We start from the raw sequence: 19,532 nt of genomic DNA, 5'->3' as shown, positions 1-19,532 counted from the left end.
GCAGACAATGCTAGATTTTAATGTTGTGTATATTATTAGAGTAAATTATTAGTTACCCCGTTACCTGTTTTTGTCCCAAATATATGTTCCCAAGACTCCTCACAACAGCTCAGGAGATCTGATGGTCAGTGGGCATTGTCTGATCCTGCAACCATGACAACGGCCCAGGGTGGATGGACAGCCCTGCAGGTGACCAGAGGAGCTCTCCGGACACCTTTCCAGTGGGGTCTGGTGAAGCATGGTGAGGAGCTGTTCCTGTTCTCATAACTCGCGGAAGTGAAGACCGACAACTTGGCACTACCAGATGAGCCACTGTAAACCAGGCTAGGTATTTCTGTCTTAGCTAGTGTATCAGTGTGCATCAAAACCTCCTTGATTTTGGCACAGAGTTTGCTGCACATCGAGTGGGTTTGTGTTTCATACCTGCTGGACCACCGCCAGTGTTTCATGCACAATAATGGGTGTGTCTCATACCTCCTGGACTGAGGTGTGGTATTTCTCCCTGAGGGATGCCAGCTCCACTTTGAGAATTATTGTCTCCTTCTCTCTCGACTCCAGCCCTGCGAGCTGCTCCTGCCCCCTCCTCTGCATGACTGCTAGCTGGGCACTGAGCTCCAACAGCCTGCTCTCGTATATTCGGGCCTGTCGGCGTGACCACAACACACAGATATTAACTAGGCATGGGCACAAAAAAAATACTTTGAAAGAGCATGGAAAAGATTTAAAATATGCAATCTTTTCATTAGGACATCATTTTCTTTTAATTAGCTGTGCATGCACTATGTATTGCACTTCCACCTTTAGACACACTTGTAGTCACTGGATTTCGTCTGGTATGAGCTTTCAAGTGCTTCAGAAAAGGGGAGAGCAAATTAAATTCAGCAAAAAGCAATACATATAATGAAGGAAACCAAAGCAATTAAACAGGTCCTCTCCAGACATGAGCGGAGATGAAATTCACTTCCCGCAGCTTAACTCTGCATTAGCTTCACAGCCCTCTTAATCCTTCTGTGATCATAGTGTAACCAAAGTCTGCAGATTATTTTTTTTTTATCATTTTCTCTGAGATCTCTTGCCTAATCCACAGGAAAGGACAACCTAACACAGACACAGTAATCGAAGGTCTCAGAAATGCACTTTTGTCATCTCTTCTTCCTTCCACTTTAAAAAGCCTGTGTGACTTGTGGATTTTGCAGAAACAGGAAAAACCCCTTTTGATCTTTCTTTTATTTGAAACCACAACAGACTGACCATTTACTATGACCCTGCTTTTGTTAAATATAAATCAAACCATTATTAGATTATTTTTTTTTTTTGTAAACAATTTACAACTTATACATGATTTAGCATTCAGTTGTGTGCGGAAGCCTATTAAACAGGTCCATCGATAAGTAGATATGCATTTTCTACTTTTATGTATTACAGTGCTTACAAACAATTAATATCCAGTGCTGATTTTGCGTGAAACTTAAACTTGACTCTGGTGATTGAACTTGCAGATTGAAACAAAACAGTAACAGCAGTGCAGCTTGGTAAATGGTAAGAATGTTCTGTAAAACAGCAGCATAGCAGCGTGGTAAAATACAAGCTAGTTCTTCAGTCTTCCAGATTGTTCTTCAAACAGCAGTGGTGCAGTTTGGGAAGTTGCTGTGTTGTTGCTTTAATGCAAGTCTGGTGTAGGGAGTCAGGCCACCACAGTCTGTGTGTGAGAGAGGCGGTGGATTAGCAGCGGCATTGCTTTCTGTTTATCCTTCTCTCACACAGATACAGGGCTGCCAGATGGTGAGGATTGCCATTTAGAGCTTCTTTTAATAAAATAAAACCTGCACTGGGGATTGCATTAAATAATCCACTATGTGTTCTCACTACAATAGCTACTTCAATCCTTGAACTAACCTCGGTTATTACCAGTCTTTAATTTCTACTGGGATTTTTGTCTAGGAATTTCCTATGCTTATTATTGATGTAAGATTGTAAAAAGCACGGTTTGATGTTATTGTCGAGTGGCGTTAGACAGAGGATGTCCAGGCTAGGTGCTTGGGGGTCTGTATTTATGGTCCCAGGCTCACCTCATTGTGTGTGTGTTGGCTCAGGCTCTGCAGCCTCTTCAGTTCCCCATTGAGACGCCTCATTCTCTCCTCGTATGCAGCATTCTCCTGCCCGAGCTGAACACTGCGCTGCTGGGAACGGACAAGCTCTTTGCGCAGGCTCGCCACCTCCCAACTCCGCTCGCTCAGCTGAGGGGAGCAAACATACGGTGTTGCCATGGAAGAAACAAAGGCAAAACACTAGAAATGTCCTACACACGCTCTCTCGCAATGCATGGACACATTTGAAAATGACAAAGAATTCTGTTAGACACACCTGGACAAGTTCACTTTCCCAGCCCTCAGACTGGCTTTAGAACTACCTGCTGATATTTGATATAGATATGATTTAAAAATCAGGCCCATGATAAATCTGCCCTGAACTGGTGATGGTGAACGGTTTTCATCCTTTTTATTATTGTCCAGTTGGTAACCAAGTTCTACAAAGGTGATACTTACTACTGGTTTGTACACCTCCTCTAGTATGTCTTCATATTACATTGAGATCAGTTTTAGCAGGAGCTTCACTGACTTGTTTTAGTATCATACATCAAAGATATTATTTGCATAATATATAAATCATTCACATTGGAAACAGACCAATTATATTTAGAGTGTCTTATATCGCGTATTATATTCTAACCTTGATTTAATCACTGTATGTACTAATAGAATATCTTTTATTTTTTGTTGAACAGTTGTTTCAGTTGAAAATCCTCCATATTAAAAATGTAAATGCCCACCTGCTCCATGCTCTCCTTGTGAGCCCCCTGCGCAGAGGTCAGCTCCATCCTCAGCTCTCGGACTGCCTGTTCTGCCGAGGCCAGCTCTCGAGCCCCATGCCTGGCCCTATTCTGGGCTGTCTCCAGCCTTGACACAGACTCCTTGAACCTGCTAATCTGGAAGAGCACAGAACCAACACTGTCTATTACACATAACCCAAAGACAGCGTCACTGCACCCATAAACTACCCACTGTTTTCATTCCAATTACTGATCCCTTAGAGTACTTGCACCCATACCCTTATGGTACTCAGAAACAGCCTCTGTTATCCTCTGGTCTATTGGTTTAAGTGCTTCCTGCCTTACCTCCTCACTGGGCCTCCTTTTCTGTAGTTCCTGTCTAACTTCTTCCATCATCTGCTTGAAGCTCTGTGGCTTGCTGCCTCCCTGGCTCACTTTCTCACTGTGCTTCTCTCTCATTTCCACTGGCAGGCCCTGACTATTCTTCTCCCTCAGCTCTGATTTAATTTCTGGCCTCACTTTCTGCGCAGACCATGGGTCCTGCCTCCTCATTTCCTCGTTGTGTCTCTCTGTCCTGTCCCTGCCATCCTGCTCACTGGGGTGCCCCTCTCCCCCCGTCTCCTCTTCTAGCTTTACCTCCACAGGGACGAGGCCTTGCCAGATCTGTCCCTGCTCTGACTGCAGGTCTTGTCTCTCATCCTCGCTATCCAACTGACTCAGGTGTCTCTCCATCTCACTGAATCCCCACCCCTGTCTGAAATCACTATCCTTCTCATTTTCTTGCTTCACATTCTGCCTGATTTTTTCAGTATGCACTATGCCTTGCTCTTGCTTCACCTCTGACTGCATGTGTGGCTGCACTCTCTGGCTCTGTGCAGATTTTAGGTTACCCATCCCCTTCTCTCTGCCTGTGTTATACTGCTCTCTCTCTGTCTGTCTCTTTTCTGGCTTCATTGCCTTATGTTGCCTCTCTCTATATTCTTGCTCAACTTCAATGTCCTCTCCTTTCTTCACTCTATTGCTGTGTCCTCTCTCACAGAGACCTTGTTTCACCTCTTCACTGTACCTCACTTCCTGCCTGTGCTCTGTCAGCAGGTCCTTGCTGTGCTGTGCAACCTCTCCTGGTTGCTGTTTCTTGCACGTTCTTTTTTTATGGTTTAGTTTTAATGGCACGTCTTTGGTTATGATCTTATTCAGGCTCTTCCTGAATTCTACGCCTTGCATCTGGTCTTCTCTGAGGTTTTGCCTCAAACCCTCTCCTTGCTTCACCTCTTCACTCAGCACCTGCCTCAAATCTTCTCCTCGCCTCACCTCTTCCATGAGCTCCTGTCTCAACATCTCTCCTCGCCTCACCTCTTCCGTGAGCTTCTGTCTCAACATCTCTCCTCGCCTCACCTCTTCACAGTGCCTTTTGCTATGACTCTGTGCCTCCTCCAGGTCTCTCTTGGAAAGCTGTAGCTGTGACTGGCAAGCAGCATGCTCCTCTCGCTGCTGCTGGGAGGCGCTGTGGAGCTCTGAAACACTGTCCTTTAAATTGGACATCTGCATTTCCTTATTCTTTAGCTGCAGACAGACAAACACAGCAACCATTAAAACCAAAACCATTTCAAAACAGATACACAGCAGTCACGGCTTTATATAGAATAGCCTGCAAAAGCCCTATAGAAATTATGGCAGTTAGTATCGCCACTTGCTCCTATAGCTGTCATGCTAGATTTAGATTTAGAACCTAGATTTACAAAGCACTTTTTGTGTGACACACCTCAGAACACTGTACATATTGAATATAAAACTACACTCATACAATTAGATACAGGTCTAAGCAAATTTAAAGGCCAAACTTCCAGTTAGTTTTGAAAGATTGAACAGAATCCAAGTCCCTAATACCTTTTGGAATTGAGTTCCAGAGCTACAACAATACATAATGTACAGGAGGCAGGAACAGAAAGGAGCCTCAAATACTACTACTATTACTACTATTGAAAACCCCAGCAAACAGGCCTCACCAGCTGCTCTGTGGAGTGCAGCCTGGCTCGGAGCTCCCCGTTCTCTCTCTCCAGCCCATTCATTCGCTCTCGCCCGCTCTCCAGACGCTTCTGCTGGTCTTGTTGCTGAGCCTGCTCCTGGCTCAACTCTGCCCGAAGACGACGGCTCATCTCTGCCTGCTCCTGCAGCTAGGGGGCGATAGGGAGAGTATCACATAAGCAGTGAAATCAGGGTATTTTTAACAGCACTTATTGCATGTTTCAAAGGGGGAGGAATGCTTGTGTACCAGCAGCTAAAATAAGCATTGGGTCTCACTTCTTTTTTGAAACAGCATTCAGGCTAAACTAAAGAAAAATGTAGATATCAGTAAATATATTGATTCTTATTCTTATTATTATTATTATTATTATTATTATTATTATTATTATTAGTATTATTATTATAATAATAATAATTATAATAATATTATAATAATAATAATAATAATAATAATAATAATAATAAATGACACTGCTTCTTTGAAAATGCTCTTAACTCAATGCCAGTCTCAGCTCCTAAGAGAACGTGGCACCCTGGCTGTGCTGGGTATGTAGAATGGCTGCTTATGTCTACCTGCTCCTTGCTTCTGCCAAGCTCCATCTCGAGCCGCTGCGCCCCCTGCTGGTGCCTCAGCCCCTCCTGCAGTGTGCTCTGGTGGCTCTGCTTGCTCTGAGTGACCTCGGCCTTGAGCTTCTCAATCAGACTCCTACAAGACAACAACATTCCCACCGAAGTGTTGAAGCACTGCAGTGTGAGCCCACGAGGATTTACTGGACTAACTAAATTGCATGTAGCCAGAAATATGCCAAGCGTGACTAATAATTCTAAAACTCATAGAAAAGAACCTGGAATACTGGACAGGCTATGAAAATGGAATTGTTTTTTCTAGGACATCAACATACAGATCCTCTGCCAAGGAGATCAATAACCCCTTACTGGTGTTCTCAGAAACAGAATATTACCACGACCTTCATTCACAGCATGTATAATTGCATCTCATTGAAATTGTTTCTGTACAGCTTCATTAAAACCAAACAAGTCCATGTAATATTCATATTCACAGTCTATACAGGGTATTCAGATAGACTATCGTTCAAGCACAATCTAATCAAATTTTGGAAAGCTGCAGAAGTTGGGGGTAGGGGACCCAGAATGGAAAATAAAAACAGGTGAAGCATACTTTTTAGCCGGGCGTTTAGCAAAAATAACAGTTTGAGAACCTTGGGAAAGCCCCAAGCCTTATCAGCACTCAGATCACTTTGCATTGACAAGTCAACCGCAGTAACAGCTAATCGATGGCCCAATAATTCCCTTAACACCCCCCCCCCCCCTCCTACCAGCCTAATCAATATCCACAGCAATTAGAATCCTCTGTCTGCATGGCTGCTGGGACCTGGGGGTGGTTTCACAATCCGCAAACGCCCAGTTTAGTCCTCAGCCGATCACTTAATTACTAAATCCCCCCTGATGCGTATTGGCAGGCCGCAAGTGTGCTTAATGTTCAGGGGTAGCTGCCTGAACAAGGGACCTTTGGCAAGGCATTGTTTAAGATGTTCCAATTCCTTTTGCTTTGCCATTTAAAAGAAGTGATTTTAGATTAGGCCTCGACCTGAAATGATCTGAACATCGACCAGCCAGCATTCAAGCAGGAAGGAGAGAAGGCAGGCAGTCAAAAGGGATGAGGAGCTGAAATGTTACCTAATTTTGTGCAAATTATAAGTCAACATAGAACAGCATTTTAGGAAGGCAGAAGGGGGCTCGTCAAATGTTTTTAAATTTGCCAACCCTGCTGCTCTAAGATATCAAACTTTTAAAACTTAATTTGTGACGTCTGTGGGATTATTTCAGCCTTCAATTTATATATTGTGGATCCACTCAAACTGAAATAATTGTTTTATACCTGTGAGGATCTTCCTTAGTCTTGGATGGATTTAGACCAATGTCTTTGGGTGGTTTCTGGCCAGTGCTGGTGAGCCAGTTTAAATTCAAATGGATTTTTTTGATGGGGTTTGGCAGGTTTGTGTTGGATTAGACTGGGGTTGGTCTGTTTTTGATGATTAGAATGGCTCTGGTGTGTGATGACCTGGTCAGTCTTGGATAGTGTGGTTTGGTTGGAATGAGGAGCGTTGCTGGCCTGGATACCTGGATCCTTCAATCTCCTGGTCTGCACTGGCAACTCGCTCCCGGAGCCCGCGCAGCTCGGACTGCAGTCTCCACTCCCCCTGCTCCAGACGCACCACCTCCGCCACGCGCTCCCCCAACTGCTCCTGTGCCCTCTGCTGGCCACTCTCCGCCAGGACCACCTTCTCCTCCTGCCGAGCCAGCTCCTGGGCTAAGAGAGGGAGGAAAGAGGCAAAGGCCTTACTATACACTTACAGTAATACCGAAAGAAATAAGAAATTACAAAATATGTTATAATTAACTGTGTTTGAAGTTATGGCTGTACATTTATATAATGCTTCTTCATTCACACTGATGCGCACCCATACCTGCTCGGATTCTGGTTCTAATTCATATTTAATCATTTCTCAATTAATGAAGTAGTAAGTAATTACTTTACATAACTAGTATATAAATATAAGTACATTAAAACCTGTATTAACCATCACCCAAAAAGACTGAAGACTGTCTGTTCCTTTTTCATGGAGTTTTTGTCATTTGCATATATATATATACACACATAGACACACACACACACATATATATATATATATATATATATATATATATATATATATATATATATATATATATATAAATAAAAATAATAAAAAAAAACAGTCAGGAGTTCAGGTAGATGGTGCAAGCAGGATCGAGTTCCCCTCTTTTCTAAGAAGGATTTAAAACTGTGGTTTCAAAGCTCAGGAATTATTGTGCTTGTATTTACAGGCGTTTGTTTGTTTAGAATGTTTTGTGGGTTGCCGGAGTTCATTCAGTGAAAGGCAGTGCTGTTTTGAGATGATGGAGAGTGAGGCAGACTCATTTCAGACTCTCGCAAACAGGTAACCAGATGACACAGGTTATTAAAAGACAGCCTTTGGGGTTTATAGAACCAATACTATACATAACTTAATACAAAGAATGATGGAGAATAATACAAATATTGCTAAAATAACAATAGTTTCTAATTATGGAAGCTCATATTTTAGAATTAACTTTTAGTTTTTCTTTATTTTTGGAGAGGGGGGCACATCTAAGTGTGTGCATGGAATTGATCATTCTGTAATTGACTGGGTGCTGTGCAGTTTCTTCTTGGCAGTGAATGCCTCTCTACCTGTCTCCCGGTACTGCGCGTGTGCCTCCTTCAGCTCTTCTTTGATCCGATGTAGTTCAGCCTGTAGGGCGGCGCTCCCATTCTCTTTCTTCCGGGTCTCACGCTGCAGTCTCTGCACATCTGACTCGAGGCTGCGTGCCGTCGTCGCCTGCCTCTTAGCCTCCACTGACTTCTTTCGGATTTCCTCAGAAACCTCCAGTAAGTTCGTCTCAGACTTCCTCAAGAGGTTGTGTCTCTTCTGGGTGGCCTACATGTGTATCATTTGATCAATTATATCATTAAACATAACACGAGCCAATTCATCAGAACAATCACTTGCATCATGATACATATACTGGGAATTTAGTGCCCTGTTATTAGGAATGTCTATACAGTACCTGCTCTTTCAGAGCACACAGTGTTTGTGCCTCCCTGAGGTCATCTTCCAGTCTCGAGACTCGATGCTCCAGCGCCCCCACCTCCCCCTGCCTCCTCTGAACCTCGCCTCCCATCTCTCCCTGTAGCTGCCTCACATCCTCCTCCAGCCTGAGCACCTCTGCAACAGACAGCATTGAACGGGGCACCAGGGACAGACAAACAAAGCATCCCCACAAGTCTGAAATGGGGTCTGAAAACTGTGGCCTTCTAGAAGATGTGTATTAACAGTACCGAACAGAAAAGGAACAGTTGAAGGCAATCCAGCCTTTACTGTGGGCTCAAATATACAATCTCAGGTTTGTCAAATGAATGTATGTGTAAAAAAATGTATGTGTATTCATAGCCCATGGAGATTCTTAAACCAAGGGGAATGGAGAGTTTTACCCACCCTCTCGTTATCATTAAGACCCTAAATGATGGACAATCATCAAGGTAATAAACCTGTGTTACACCTTATCTGCTACCAATATAATAAACAATAACATTCTGTATCACAAAATAAACGGATAGATAAAATTTAACAGCAAAATAAGGTTTGAAGCAAATTAATGTTCAACTAGGTGGTTTAATATAACTTCCCACATCTAAATATAGCTGCCATTTCTCTGACAAATGAACTAAAATATTCTCAGAGATAGGTATTTTAACCTTAAACATCCTATCTATAAATTTTAAGTATCATACTTTAAGTACAATATTTTTATGCTAAAGTGTTTCTTGCCTGCCAATTAGCAACAACAATTAACAAGCAACAATTAACTAACAAGTAGTGCCCCTTGTCCCCACGGTTATATACTGGAATACACATGTGAAATTACAGTAACCCCTCTCAAATTTATGATATTACAGTGATGAAGTGCTATACTGAGATCTGGTACTGCACAGTACATACAGCCCATATTCCAGTACCTCCCAGCCCTCCCAGGTAATACTGCAGTGCTATTTCACCTCTCATGCTGCTGGTTCTCTGCTCAGAGACCCTGCTGACCTCTTCCTTCAGCTCCCGGACTAGCCCCTGGTAATCAGACACCTGCTGAGCACGCTCACTGCACTGCTCCAGCACACAGGACAGCTCCTGAGAACAGGCAGGGCAAGTTGAAAAGATGTTAAGGTTGCATTAAGTAGAGGTTAGACAGCGCTGTATCTGTGAGATAATAAATCTGCAGAGCATGAGAAATATGGAATATCTCTACCAATTCAACAACTGTTGAATTGGTAGAGATAGTCCATATTTGCTTATCAAACATTTCAAATGAGCTTATTACAAAAGCGCAGTGTTTGCTCTTTATTTCACTATCTGGCGTAATAAAAAAGTAAAATATCGATGGTTATGAATTAGTGAGGGACCACACACAGTATGGTACATGTACAGTTCCTTGTCAATGCGGCATATCAACAAACATACGAATCATCGAATCAGGAAAAATAATGAGGGCGTGTTCTCAGTTTTTGGTGTTGGCTGCTATGGATCTCTTTTAAGCCTCACTCAGACACCCAGCAATTTGAGTAGGCTTGAAGCTGAACTACAGATTTGAAATCAATCAACAGATCAAAGGATGATGTCGTATAAACTTGAATACTAATGCATTACGAAGCATAGCATTCAATGAAATGCCTTAAGCGGGCACGTCAAGACATCATTTTAGTTTAAGTGAACTTTGACAGAGATAATCGCTAGATAGCCCTATTCTTTTGGAAAAAGAATACTCTGTCTAATACAGTTAAAATAAAAACAAAGTAAAAATATTGGAAAACTGATACCCCAGCCTGCTTCAGGAGGTGATGGAAAATAAAAACCAGCAATGAATCTCCCCTCCACCTCCTCCTCCAGCCATTAAAATAACGAGATGTCAGTAGGTGGCTGTTTCACAGCTGCAACGCTGACAAACCATCAAGACGAATCTATATTTCATGACCACTTACAAATGAATAAATAGCAAAACGAGCTGCTCTAACCGTCTATAAAACAACGTTAAAAGGTTGCAACAACATGGCGGTTTTGGCGGCGGTGAGGGCTGCAGGTAATCAATCTGCGGATTTACAGAGCTGGGGCTTGCGGGGCAGCGGGCGGCATGCTGAGCAAGGCTGTAAATCACTGCCACACAGCCCGCCGTCCTGGCTGTGAAACCGGCACTTCAACTGACACTTTTACTTGTCAACACATTGACAGATTGGTCTGCTACACTCTATTAAAAAAAAAAAAACACACACACACACACACACACACACACACACACACACACACACACACACACACACACACACACACACACACACACACACACACACATGCACATTGACATACAGTATTTGGTCTGATTAACAATCTTTCTGCGTCATGTAATGGTGAATGCGCAAAACTGATATTTATTTTATTTAAATTGCAGATTTTTGTTGTTAGCCATGGGCACATAACGGCAGGCCCCTCCACCACCTACATATTTACACACATACACAGAAACACATAAGTGCTGAATAATTAGAACGCTGAGCTTTAGTAAAGAAGGCAGTGGGTTTGACTATCTCCACGGTTTGAGATAGAAAGCTCTGGGCTGCACTGTGAAAAGTAGCAACATCGTGCCTCGCATAAAGCCCCTGTATTAGAGCAGCGAAGGGAATTGAAAATCTCTGTACCTGTTTGAGCTGCTCGTTATGTGAAAGCTGTGTGTCGTACTCGGAGTCAGAGCATGCATGTGATGCTCGGTACACTGAGAAATCAGCCTGGAGCTTCTCTGCGACTTCCTTCTGCTCCTCTGCCTGCAAAAAACACACAGCTGTCAGCACCACTTACTGGGGGCCTATAGGTTGATGCCCCATGCAGTTTTAAGAATACTATAGTGTTTAGATATTTATGGGGTTAAAATTGATGGAGGTACACACTTGTTTAGTTCAAAAGGTGATAGGTCAGTATTGTACTGGATAACATTTTGTCACGTGTGACCCTAAAAACCTTTCTTCCTTTGTACAAGATGTGAGCACCTTTTTGAAAGGTCTATGTGACAGAGATGCATGGCTCTTTGATAGAACCAGCTTAATTTCTTTGAAGTTTCCCCACTGATGAGAATGCAAAGATGGGAGCCCCACTAACCAGGGTTAGGTTTTTTGCAGGTATCAGGCTTTTAAAGACTGTCACCCACACTTGTGATATCCAGAAAGAGAACTTGCATCTTGCTGGAGCCAGGCTGATCTGCTTGATGTTAACTGGATGTTGTAAACAGATTGTTGAAACACAAACATAATGTTATGATAAGAGATAAGATAAGAGCTGCTAAAAAATAGACCAAATATTTACATTTAATTCAGTCTCGTGGTGCACAAAGAGGAAGAAAAGTTCTATAAAAATCCAGGCAAGACCCCAGTCAAGTATCATTTGACTTGCTACCTCAAGCTGTTTGGTCTATTCTCTGCTGGTTGCTGTTTGAACGTTTTCAGAAGTCTCTGACTTCGAAGACAGCTGGTCTTTACATTATATTCTACACTGCACTTCCAAATATTGGGAAGAAAGCATAATCCTGAATTTATATCTCATATTGAAGCATGGCTATAGGGAGAGGAATTATATTTTAACTCTAGAGAGCGACATATTAGATGCTTTATGTTTAGTGGTGGGTGTTTCTTAGCGTTATGCATGTCTAGCCCAAGGGCAAAATATGTTATAACCATAACTGTTTGACGTATTAACACTGTTATGTTTGTACAAAGTACTGGACATCCCAGATAATACATTTCTTCATAAAATCATTGCTAAGTTTTTTCAATCAATCAATCAATCAATCAATCAATCAATCAATTAAAGAAAAAAGCCCAAATCTGCCTGGAGGACTAAGCCAAACCAGTCAGCCATCAACCACAGGTTTAATCTTCTGGGATTGTCTTCCACTTGAGCAATCTGCCTGACCTCAATGTGCTTCTGTGTTTCAGATTCTGTCAGGGAGGTATCTACACATACCCTTTTTTTAAAATAAACATGTATCATTTAAAATCTTTCTTTGTGATTAATTTTGTTGTCCATGAAATCACTGCAGTCTGAGAACAGTCCTCTATGTTTATTACCAGATAGCAAAACAGTGGCAACGGGAGCTTCCCCCAAGGGGTAAGGGGGTAGTTCAGTCAATGTTTGTTTTAAAAATGATTTTTTTTACAGTTTTGCAGAAAATACTGCAATTTAAATGCAGGGCTAGCCACTCCACAAGCTATCCCCTTATGCAGTCATTCAGGGGGGTGAATGCAAGCAAACAAAACAATTAGCTGCTGTTGAAATGTTGAAATACTTTACACAGTGGGTCTGAGTTTGAATCTGCTCCTGGTAAGTACAGCAACAGGAAACCTCAACAAGTATCAGTAGGTCACAAAACCACAACAATCACACTATTGAGCAGAATGGCAGACTTTCTTCTGTTCTTTAAGTCAGAACTACAGAGGAATACAGATGAGAATTGCACTTTGCATATTACATAACTGCTAACTCTGAAAAAACACACCATTTAGAAATATATAAAAAATAAACACAAACAAACCAAGCCTTCTTTGTGCAGCCCCCTGGCTGTGCTAACAGGACAGGCAGGAAGGGGATCAATATAGCTGGTTTACAACTGAGTGCCTTCATGTCTCTAATGGGCCGCCGATCCTGTAGTGGAGCCTGCTGTCGAAAAGCGACGTGTCTGTGAGTGGGTGAGCTGGCAGCAGGCAGGTAGACGAGCGGAATGGCACTTTGCTCAAAATCATCAGTCTGACTAGCTTCAAATCATTTCAGAATTTGGGAGTTGTTTTTGCCAGTCTAAGAGTCTTCTTGTTTGAAGTGTTAAGACGTTTTGGGGGCAATTAGGCCATTTTTGATCATGAGGCCCAACCACATCCATCCAGTGGCTTAGCTGTAAAATAATGTACAATGCCTCCCTCCTAGCAGACCACATTGTTCTATCCCAGTCCCTCTGCTCTAGCCACTGGACCACACTCCTCCTCCCTCTCAATACACCTAACCGCACTGCTCTGCCAGTCTACTAATCACTAAGCCCCAATATCTCAGCTTTAACTACTAAACCACACACCATCTTGCTTGTGAGTCAGCTCTTACCAGCTAGGCCATATAGGTTCCTCCCTGTACCTCAGCTCTAATAAACAGGCTGTGTTCTTACCCGTGCGTGCAGCGCCGCAGTCCTCTCTCTCAGTGTCGAGATCACTTCCTCACACTCTCTTGCGTGTTTCTGGCTGTTCTCCAGCTCACTCTGCATCTCTCTCAGCTCCTGGCTCAATGTCTCAATGGCCTCATCACCACTTTCCAGCTGGGCACAGCGTGACTCCATATCCCTCCGCAAGACTAGGGCCTCGGCGCGTAGCCGCAGGATCTCATTGTCACGCTCTGACACCTGAGGGAAGGAAAAAATGGTCATTGGTGAAGAGGAAAGAAGGGAACTAACACCTGCTACTCTAAAAGGGTATTACAAGTTTGGGGCAGCTTTCCTGTGGTCAATTACACTTATGTACTGCTTAGCAGGAAATCCAATATACTGGTATTTTATATATTTTCTTTGTTTCTGAACCTCCATGAACCCCCAGTGTGTGCGCTGACCTGTGCGCTGGCCTCCCTCAGCTCATCCTCCCTGCTCTGCAGCCCACTCTCCAGTGAGGACACCTTGCTCACATACGCCTGGTACTTCTGCTTGTAAACATCCAGCGAGTCTGAGAGGGACTGACCGTGCGCCTCAGCCGCTGCCCCCCGAGACTCCGCCTCCTGCAGACTTCTGCGCAGCCGCACCACCTCCAAATCCTGAGCGTGCAAGCGGGACTCACACTGCGCCACCTGGGAATGGGAACAAGTGAAATACTGACCCAGAGCATGTGGGAACACCTCGGGAATGTGGATGACAATGCTATTGGAGTGGTGATGAAGTTCAAGGAAGGAAAGAGGAAGATTCATTTAAAATGATACTGACTATGTGGACAGTTAGAGGCTAGGAATACTTCAAGGTAAAACTATAATAAACTAAGTCAAGTAACAGATGCTTTGGCTAGTGCTGTCATCAGTGTACTGAGTAGCCAGAATCTTAGTTTACATGACTTTGTTTGCTAGAAGTTTTGGCAATATCAAGACAAAGAAAAACAGATCTCGGGAATACAGAGGTAGGAAAAGTGAATAAGAATGGGTTGCTGACTGATAAAAACACATATTCAGAGTGCTGAGTTATATGTACTTCATAACAAGTGTCAGTAATACAACTGTAGAAAGAAATGTGTTTCATACGATGAAAACAACTGTTCCTGTTGAGTGTTGAGTAAATGGAGAATCTTGCCAGACAAGGGGATGGGAATGCAGTGCTACTTACCTCCTCCCCTATCTCCTGTTGCAGCCGATGGGCCACCTCCAGGTCAGAGCTGAGCATCTCCACAGTGGCCCGATACTGCTGCAGCCGGGCCATTGTGTCTTGCTGCTCCTGACTACACAAATCCAGCTCAGCTTGCAGACGAGAGACCTCCACTTCCAGCTGCTGGACCTCCCCCTCCGGCTGAGACTGGCAGCACCGCAGCTCACTGCACAGCTGAGACAGCACCCCCTCCTGGCACTCGGTCTGAAAACACACACATTCACACAGCACAGTTACACAAACTCCTCACCAGCAACCAGATAATACACACCAAACCAAGCCACAGTAACTCTGGATTACTGATTATCTGAGACAATGCGCCCCCCCTACTGGAACTTTGCCTGTAATACAAACAGAATAAACAACCGAGGTTAACCCATATTCCAGCATTTTGCATAACTCTGTCTTAATACATGATCTTTTTATAACAGCTGGTTGCTCCACAGTGCAATGTTTTCCACAGATTTCAGGGTTCTTTGATTAACTTACCGAGGTGTTTATCCCTATATTGTACCTGCAGATATCATAAAACTTAAGGAACATTTATTTAACAGAAAAGTATAATACAATAAAAGAAAGTGTCACTTGCAAAACATTACTTTAGTAAAAAAAAATGTGTCAACCCAATTTCAATATGATTGACCTTGAGTTGTAATGAATTGCTTACTGAACAGTTTTAGCTTACAAGTTAAAAAATGTCTATTAAGTGATTGTTAAAAATGACTAAACTATAAAAGTGTGACTATTTCAGCATATTGCGCTACAGTATGTAATGCGTTATTAAAGAGAGGCTCACGAATCCAAGGCTGTTTATTTTAAAGGTAAGACTTCATTAAAAGTGTCAGTAAAACAACTGTAGAAAGACATGAGTTGCAATTGAATTAATTTGAAGAAAACATACAGTATCCGTCACACATTCCACACCTCCTATTAAATCTGTATGCTACATTAATATTGATTCATGATTAAAAAAAAAAGCATGACCATTACTTCCCTGCCCGGAAACTGAGGCTGTTTTTGGTTTAAATCGACAACAAACACTTAATGTACGTCATTTATCCTTTGACTGCAATAAAATAGATTTTCACAGTATTACAACATTACTGCACATGGTAATGCAAATTACTTGCACAGTATCTAACTGTAAACAAAAAGCAGCACCTTCCTTACAGAAAAAATACAGGAAAATAAAAAATCTAATCTGTATTAAAGCTGCATTCTGCACGGCTGCATAAATTACTACATCAATCAGAGATAAGGTGCGGTATAATTTTCTGACTCCCGTTTCTCGCACAACCTCATCACACAGAAACACCCCATGGCTATTTCTGATGAGATTCTGGGATGGAGTTGCTCTCTCTCTCTCTCTCTCTCTCTCTCTCTAGTTCTCTATCCCTCTGCCACTCTGATTAATTTCCAAGTAGATCGCTCGGCCAGCAATATTGTTAGCATGCAATTTCCATGGATCAGGCCCTGCAATGAAAACCTTTCATCAGCGCGCTTGTCAAACATGAAATTTCAAATCTCATTTTGTTTCTAATATCATTTTCATAATATGGGGGTGGGGGCTTCGGGAAGGGTAGTGATGATAAACTGAGTCATCAATCAAAATTAAGAGTTTTTCTGGCCAGCATGAAACAGCGTTAATCAAAACCTATGAACCCCCTCCCTTTAAGACACACACACACACACACACACACACACACACACACACACACACACACACACACACACACACACACACACACAGGGATGAAATTGCAGCTGACTCTTGTGCTAAAATTGCAGTTAAATCATTCTGGGGTATTTAACCCGAAAGATGTTATAACCAACTCAATTGTAAAGGTGTAGAGACCCTGATGGTTTTAACAAATTTTAATTACACCGATGTTTTGATGAGTCTTTCCAAAATCTTTTTGAAACTTTTCCCTTATTTTATAACCACGTTTCCACGATATAGATGAACTGCCCGACTGTTTTAAAAATAGCTGTCTTTACGGTTAACAATATCGGCTCAGTGTTTTGCTTTCTGAACTGTAACAAAGCAACATAGCTTTTAAGATTCAGTCTATAAAGTCCTACTGGAAGTGAGGCAGGCAGGTTAGCAAGGAGAGGAAGGATGGGAGGGGGAGGCTGGCAGGGGTGGGTTGGGGCATAAACAAGCTTGATTGAGTTTCTGATACAGCAGCATGCACAGAAGGCTAAACTTAGGAAGACATTTTATTTAAGTGCAAAACACACCACTGTGGGAAACTTCAGCTTTAATCAAGTGACAAAATAATAGAATATCATGAACTGACTCCTAAAACCATTGGAAGGAAGTGTATATAGTAGAATTTCAGAACGTATTGCTGTGGTTTTGATTGCCACTTTTAAAGCCACTGCCTGTACCTGCTGAATCAGAAGCTGACTCTCTTGTTGAAGGTGGGTTACTCTCTGCTCCTTCTCGCTCATGGCTGTCTCTCTGTCCCTCAGGATATCTTGTAGGCTCCTGAGATCGCTCTGCAATGCTCTCACCTTCCCCGTCAGACTCTGCACCTCCGAAACCTGCACTCCCAGCTGCAAAACACATGGCAAAGTTAACACACACAGACACATCATCCTTAGCAGAGACGTGTGAAGTAAACACTGAAAAAAGGCAGGGTAGTTCTAATGAAGCTCAAGCATCAGCTCAGAAATAGCTGCTATATATTCTGAAACACTTGATTTAGACTCAACATCCTGGGCCAAGACATGGGATTTGAATCACCGGGACACAGGCTCGAGACATCTTAGCTTGAGCTTGATTCATAAATATTTGGGCTTGAATCTTCTGGACCAGGATTTAGGATTGGGCCCAGTAGTACCAAATGCATTGATTCTCCTAAGTGTAGGTGTTTGAAAAGCCCTCAGAGTTGTATTTATCTCTCTTTCCTTTTCTCTCTTTACCCGTCTGCTCATATTAAACTGACAACTCACTGTAAGTTGAAGGAAACGCCACATAAAATTTATAAAATTATATATAATTAATAAATTAATTTACAAATATATTAATAAAATTATATTAAATATTTATATATATTGAATTTATATTTCCGAATTAATAATTTTTAAATAAATTATTTATATTTTTATAAAATATAATTATATAATACTTAATTTTTATATTATAAATATTTTTTTTTTTTTTTTTTTTTTTAATTATTTTTTTTTTATATTACATTTTTTGAAGGAAACGCCTCATATTTCCAAAAAAATATTTAAATTAAAATTTTAAATGGAAAAATTTATGCGATAATATATTACGAATTTATATTATATATAATATAATTAGACCAACAACATTTGAATGTAATTAAATTAAAAATATCAACTAATATTTTTTTTATCTGCTCATATTAAACTGACAACTCACTGTAAGTTGAAGGAAACGCCACATAAAGCAATTACTAACAAGTCTGATGTGCCGTCCCCCTTCCATTTGTGGGATGTGAGGGGTAGACATGCCCTTCAGAGAAAAATATATTTTCCAATTGCAGTTAGTTCTGCCATGAATAAATAAACAAATTAATAATTGAGAGGCTGACATAAATAAATAACATGACAAGGGGACGTTTCTCGGCCCCACACAACATAGACTAATACGCTTCAGCCAATACGGAACTGCATGCTAATGATAAAAAAAACAAAAAAAAAAAAAACAACAACTGTAGCAGGTTCAATGTATTTCATTCCCCAACCACAGGCCCGCCGCTCACCCGACCGCCAACGCCGCGCCGCAATTACTAACAAGTCTGATGTGCCGTCCCCCTTCCATTTGTGGGATGTGAGGGGTAGACATGCCCTTCAGAGAAAAATATATTTTCCAATTGCAGTTAGTTCTGCCATGAATAAATAAACAAATTAATAATTGAGAGGCTGACATAAATAAATAACATGACAAACATTTCTCCAGCACACATACGCATTCAGCAGATAACGGAACTGCATGCTAATGATTAAAAAAAAAAAAAAAACAGCAACTGTAGCAGGTTCAGATGTATTATTCACCAACCCCCCCCCAACCCCCTCCCAAAGAAAAACTTTCAGGGAACTTAAAACATTCCTTCTGCATTGCAGTGATTGTGCTGTCCTGTTTACTGAAACCAAGGATCCTCTCAAACAGAAAGAGTAACCGACAAGGACATTCTGCTTTTATATCCAGTGAAAGTAGCCTCAAACCACTTATTTTTTGGCTAACCTCAGTGTAAAGTTTACACTATTTTCTTGTGAGGTTAAAAGCAGGTTTACTGCATATACTGTGGAAGTTAACATAGCAGTATAGTCAATTGTTTAATATTTTGTAATATTGACATCTTACTTTCTAATCCAAAATACTGGGGCTAACTGCTAAAAACCCAATTTCTGGTTACTGAAGTTAGCAATACCAAATATTGTGTTATATAAGGAATATCAGATGACAGGTTGTGTACTTTAATGCTGTAAATCCATCAATCCTCAAGTTGTGAATGTTTAAATTGATAATGCTCTTAGTTTGTATTATATTGTGGTAAACTGACTAGGCAATTATAGGATGGCAATATTTTGAAATCAGTGCCATTCAAGATGTGAAGTGAATAGTAAAGGAATAAAGGAGAAGCCTCCC

General features: G+C 41.7%; 1 protein-coding gene across 1 annotated transcript; it reads right to left on the bottom strand.

Moving 5' to 3' along the window:
- Window positions 1-1,486: 1,486 nt before the first annotated feature.
- Window positions 1,487-17,678, bottom strand: LOC121296687 (polyamine-modulated factor 1-binding protein 1-like). The gene is made up of 16 exons (XM_041222460.1): window positions 17,658-17,678; window positions 17,300-17,467; window positions 14,870-15,112; window positions 14,116-14,346; window positions 13,682-13,912; window positions 11,181-11,303; window positions 9,456-9,621; window positions 8,507-8,664; window positions 8,130-8,376; window positions 6,998-7,187; window positions 5,429-5,561; window positions 4,837-5,004; window positions 3,176-4,393; window positions 2,831-2,986; window positions 2,070-2,237; window positions 1,487-1,699 (listed from the first exon to the last, which is right to left on the bottom strand). Exons 1-16 carry the CDS (start codon window positions 17,676-17,678, stop codon window positions 1,685-1,687), a joined length of 3,636 nt encoding a protein of 1,211 aa, XP_041078394.1. The 3' UTR covers window positions 1,487-1,684.
- Between the last annotated feature and the right edge of the window lie 1,854 nt (window positions 17,679-19,532).

The sequence above is a fragment of the Polyodon spathula genome, chromosome 21 (assembly GCF_017654505.1).
Source record: "Polyodon spathula isolate WHYD16114869_AA chromosome 21, ASM1765450v1, whole genome shotgun sequence".
Classification (NCBI taxonomy): Eukaryota; Metazoa; Chordata; class Actinopteri; order Acipenseriformes; family Polyodontidae; genus Polyodon; species Polyodon spathula.
Note: the sequence above shows the minus strand (reverse complement) of the source record. Positions and strands in the feature narration are given on the sequence as shown.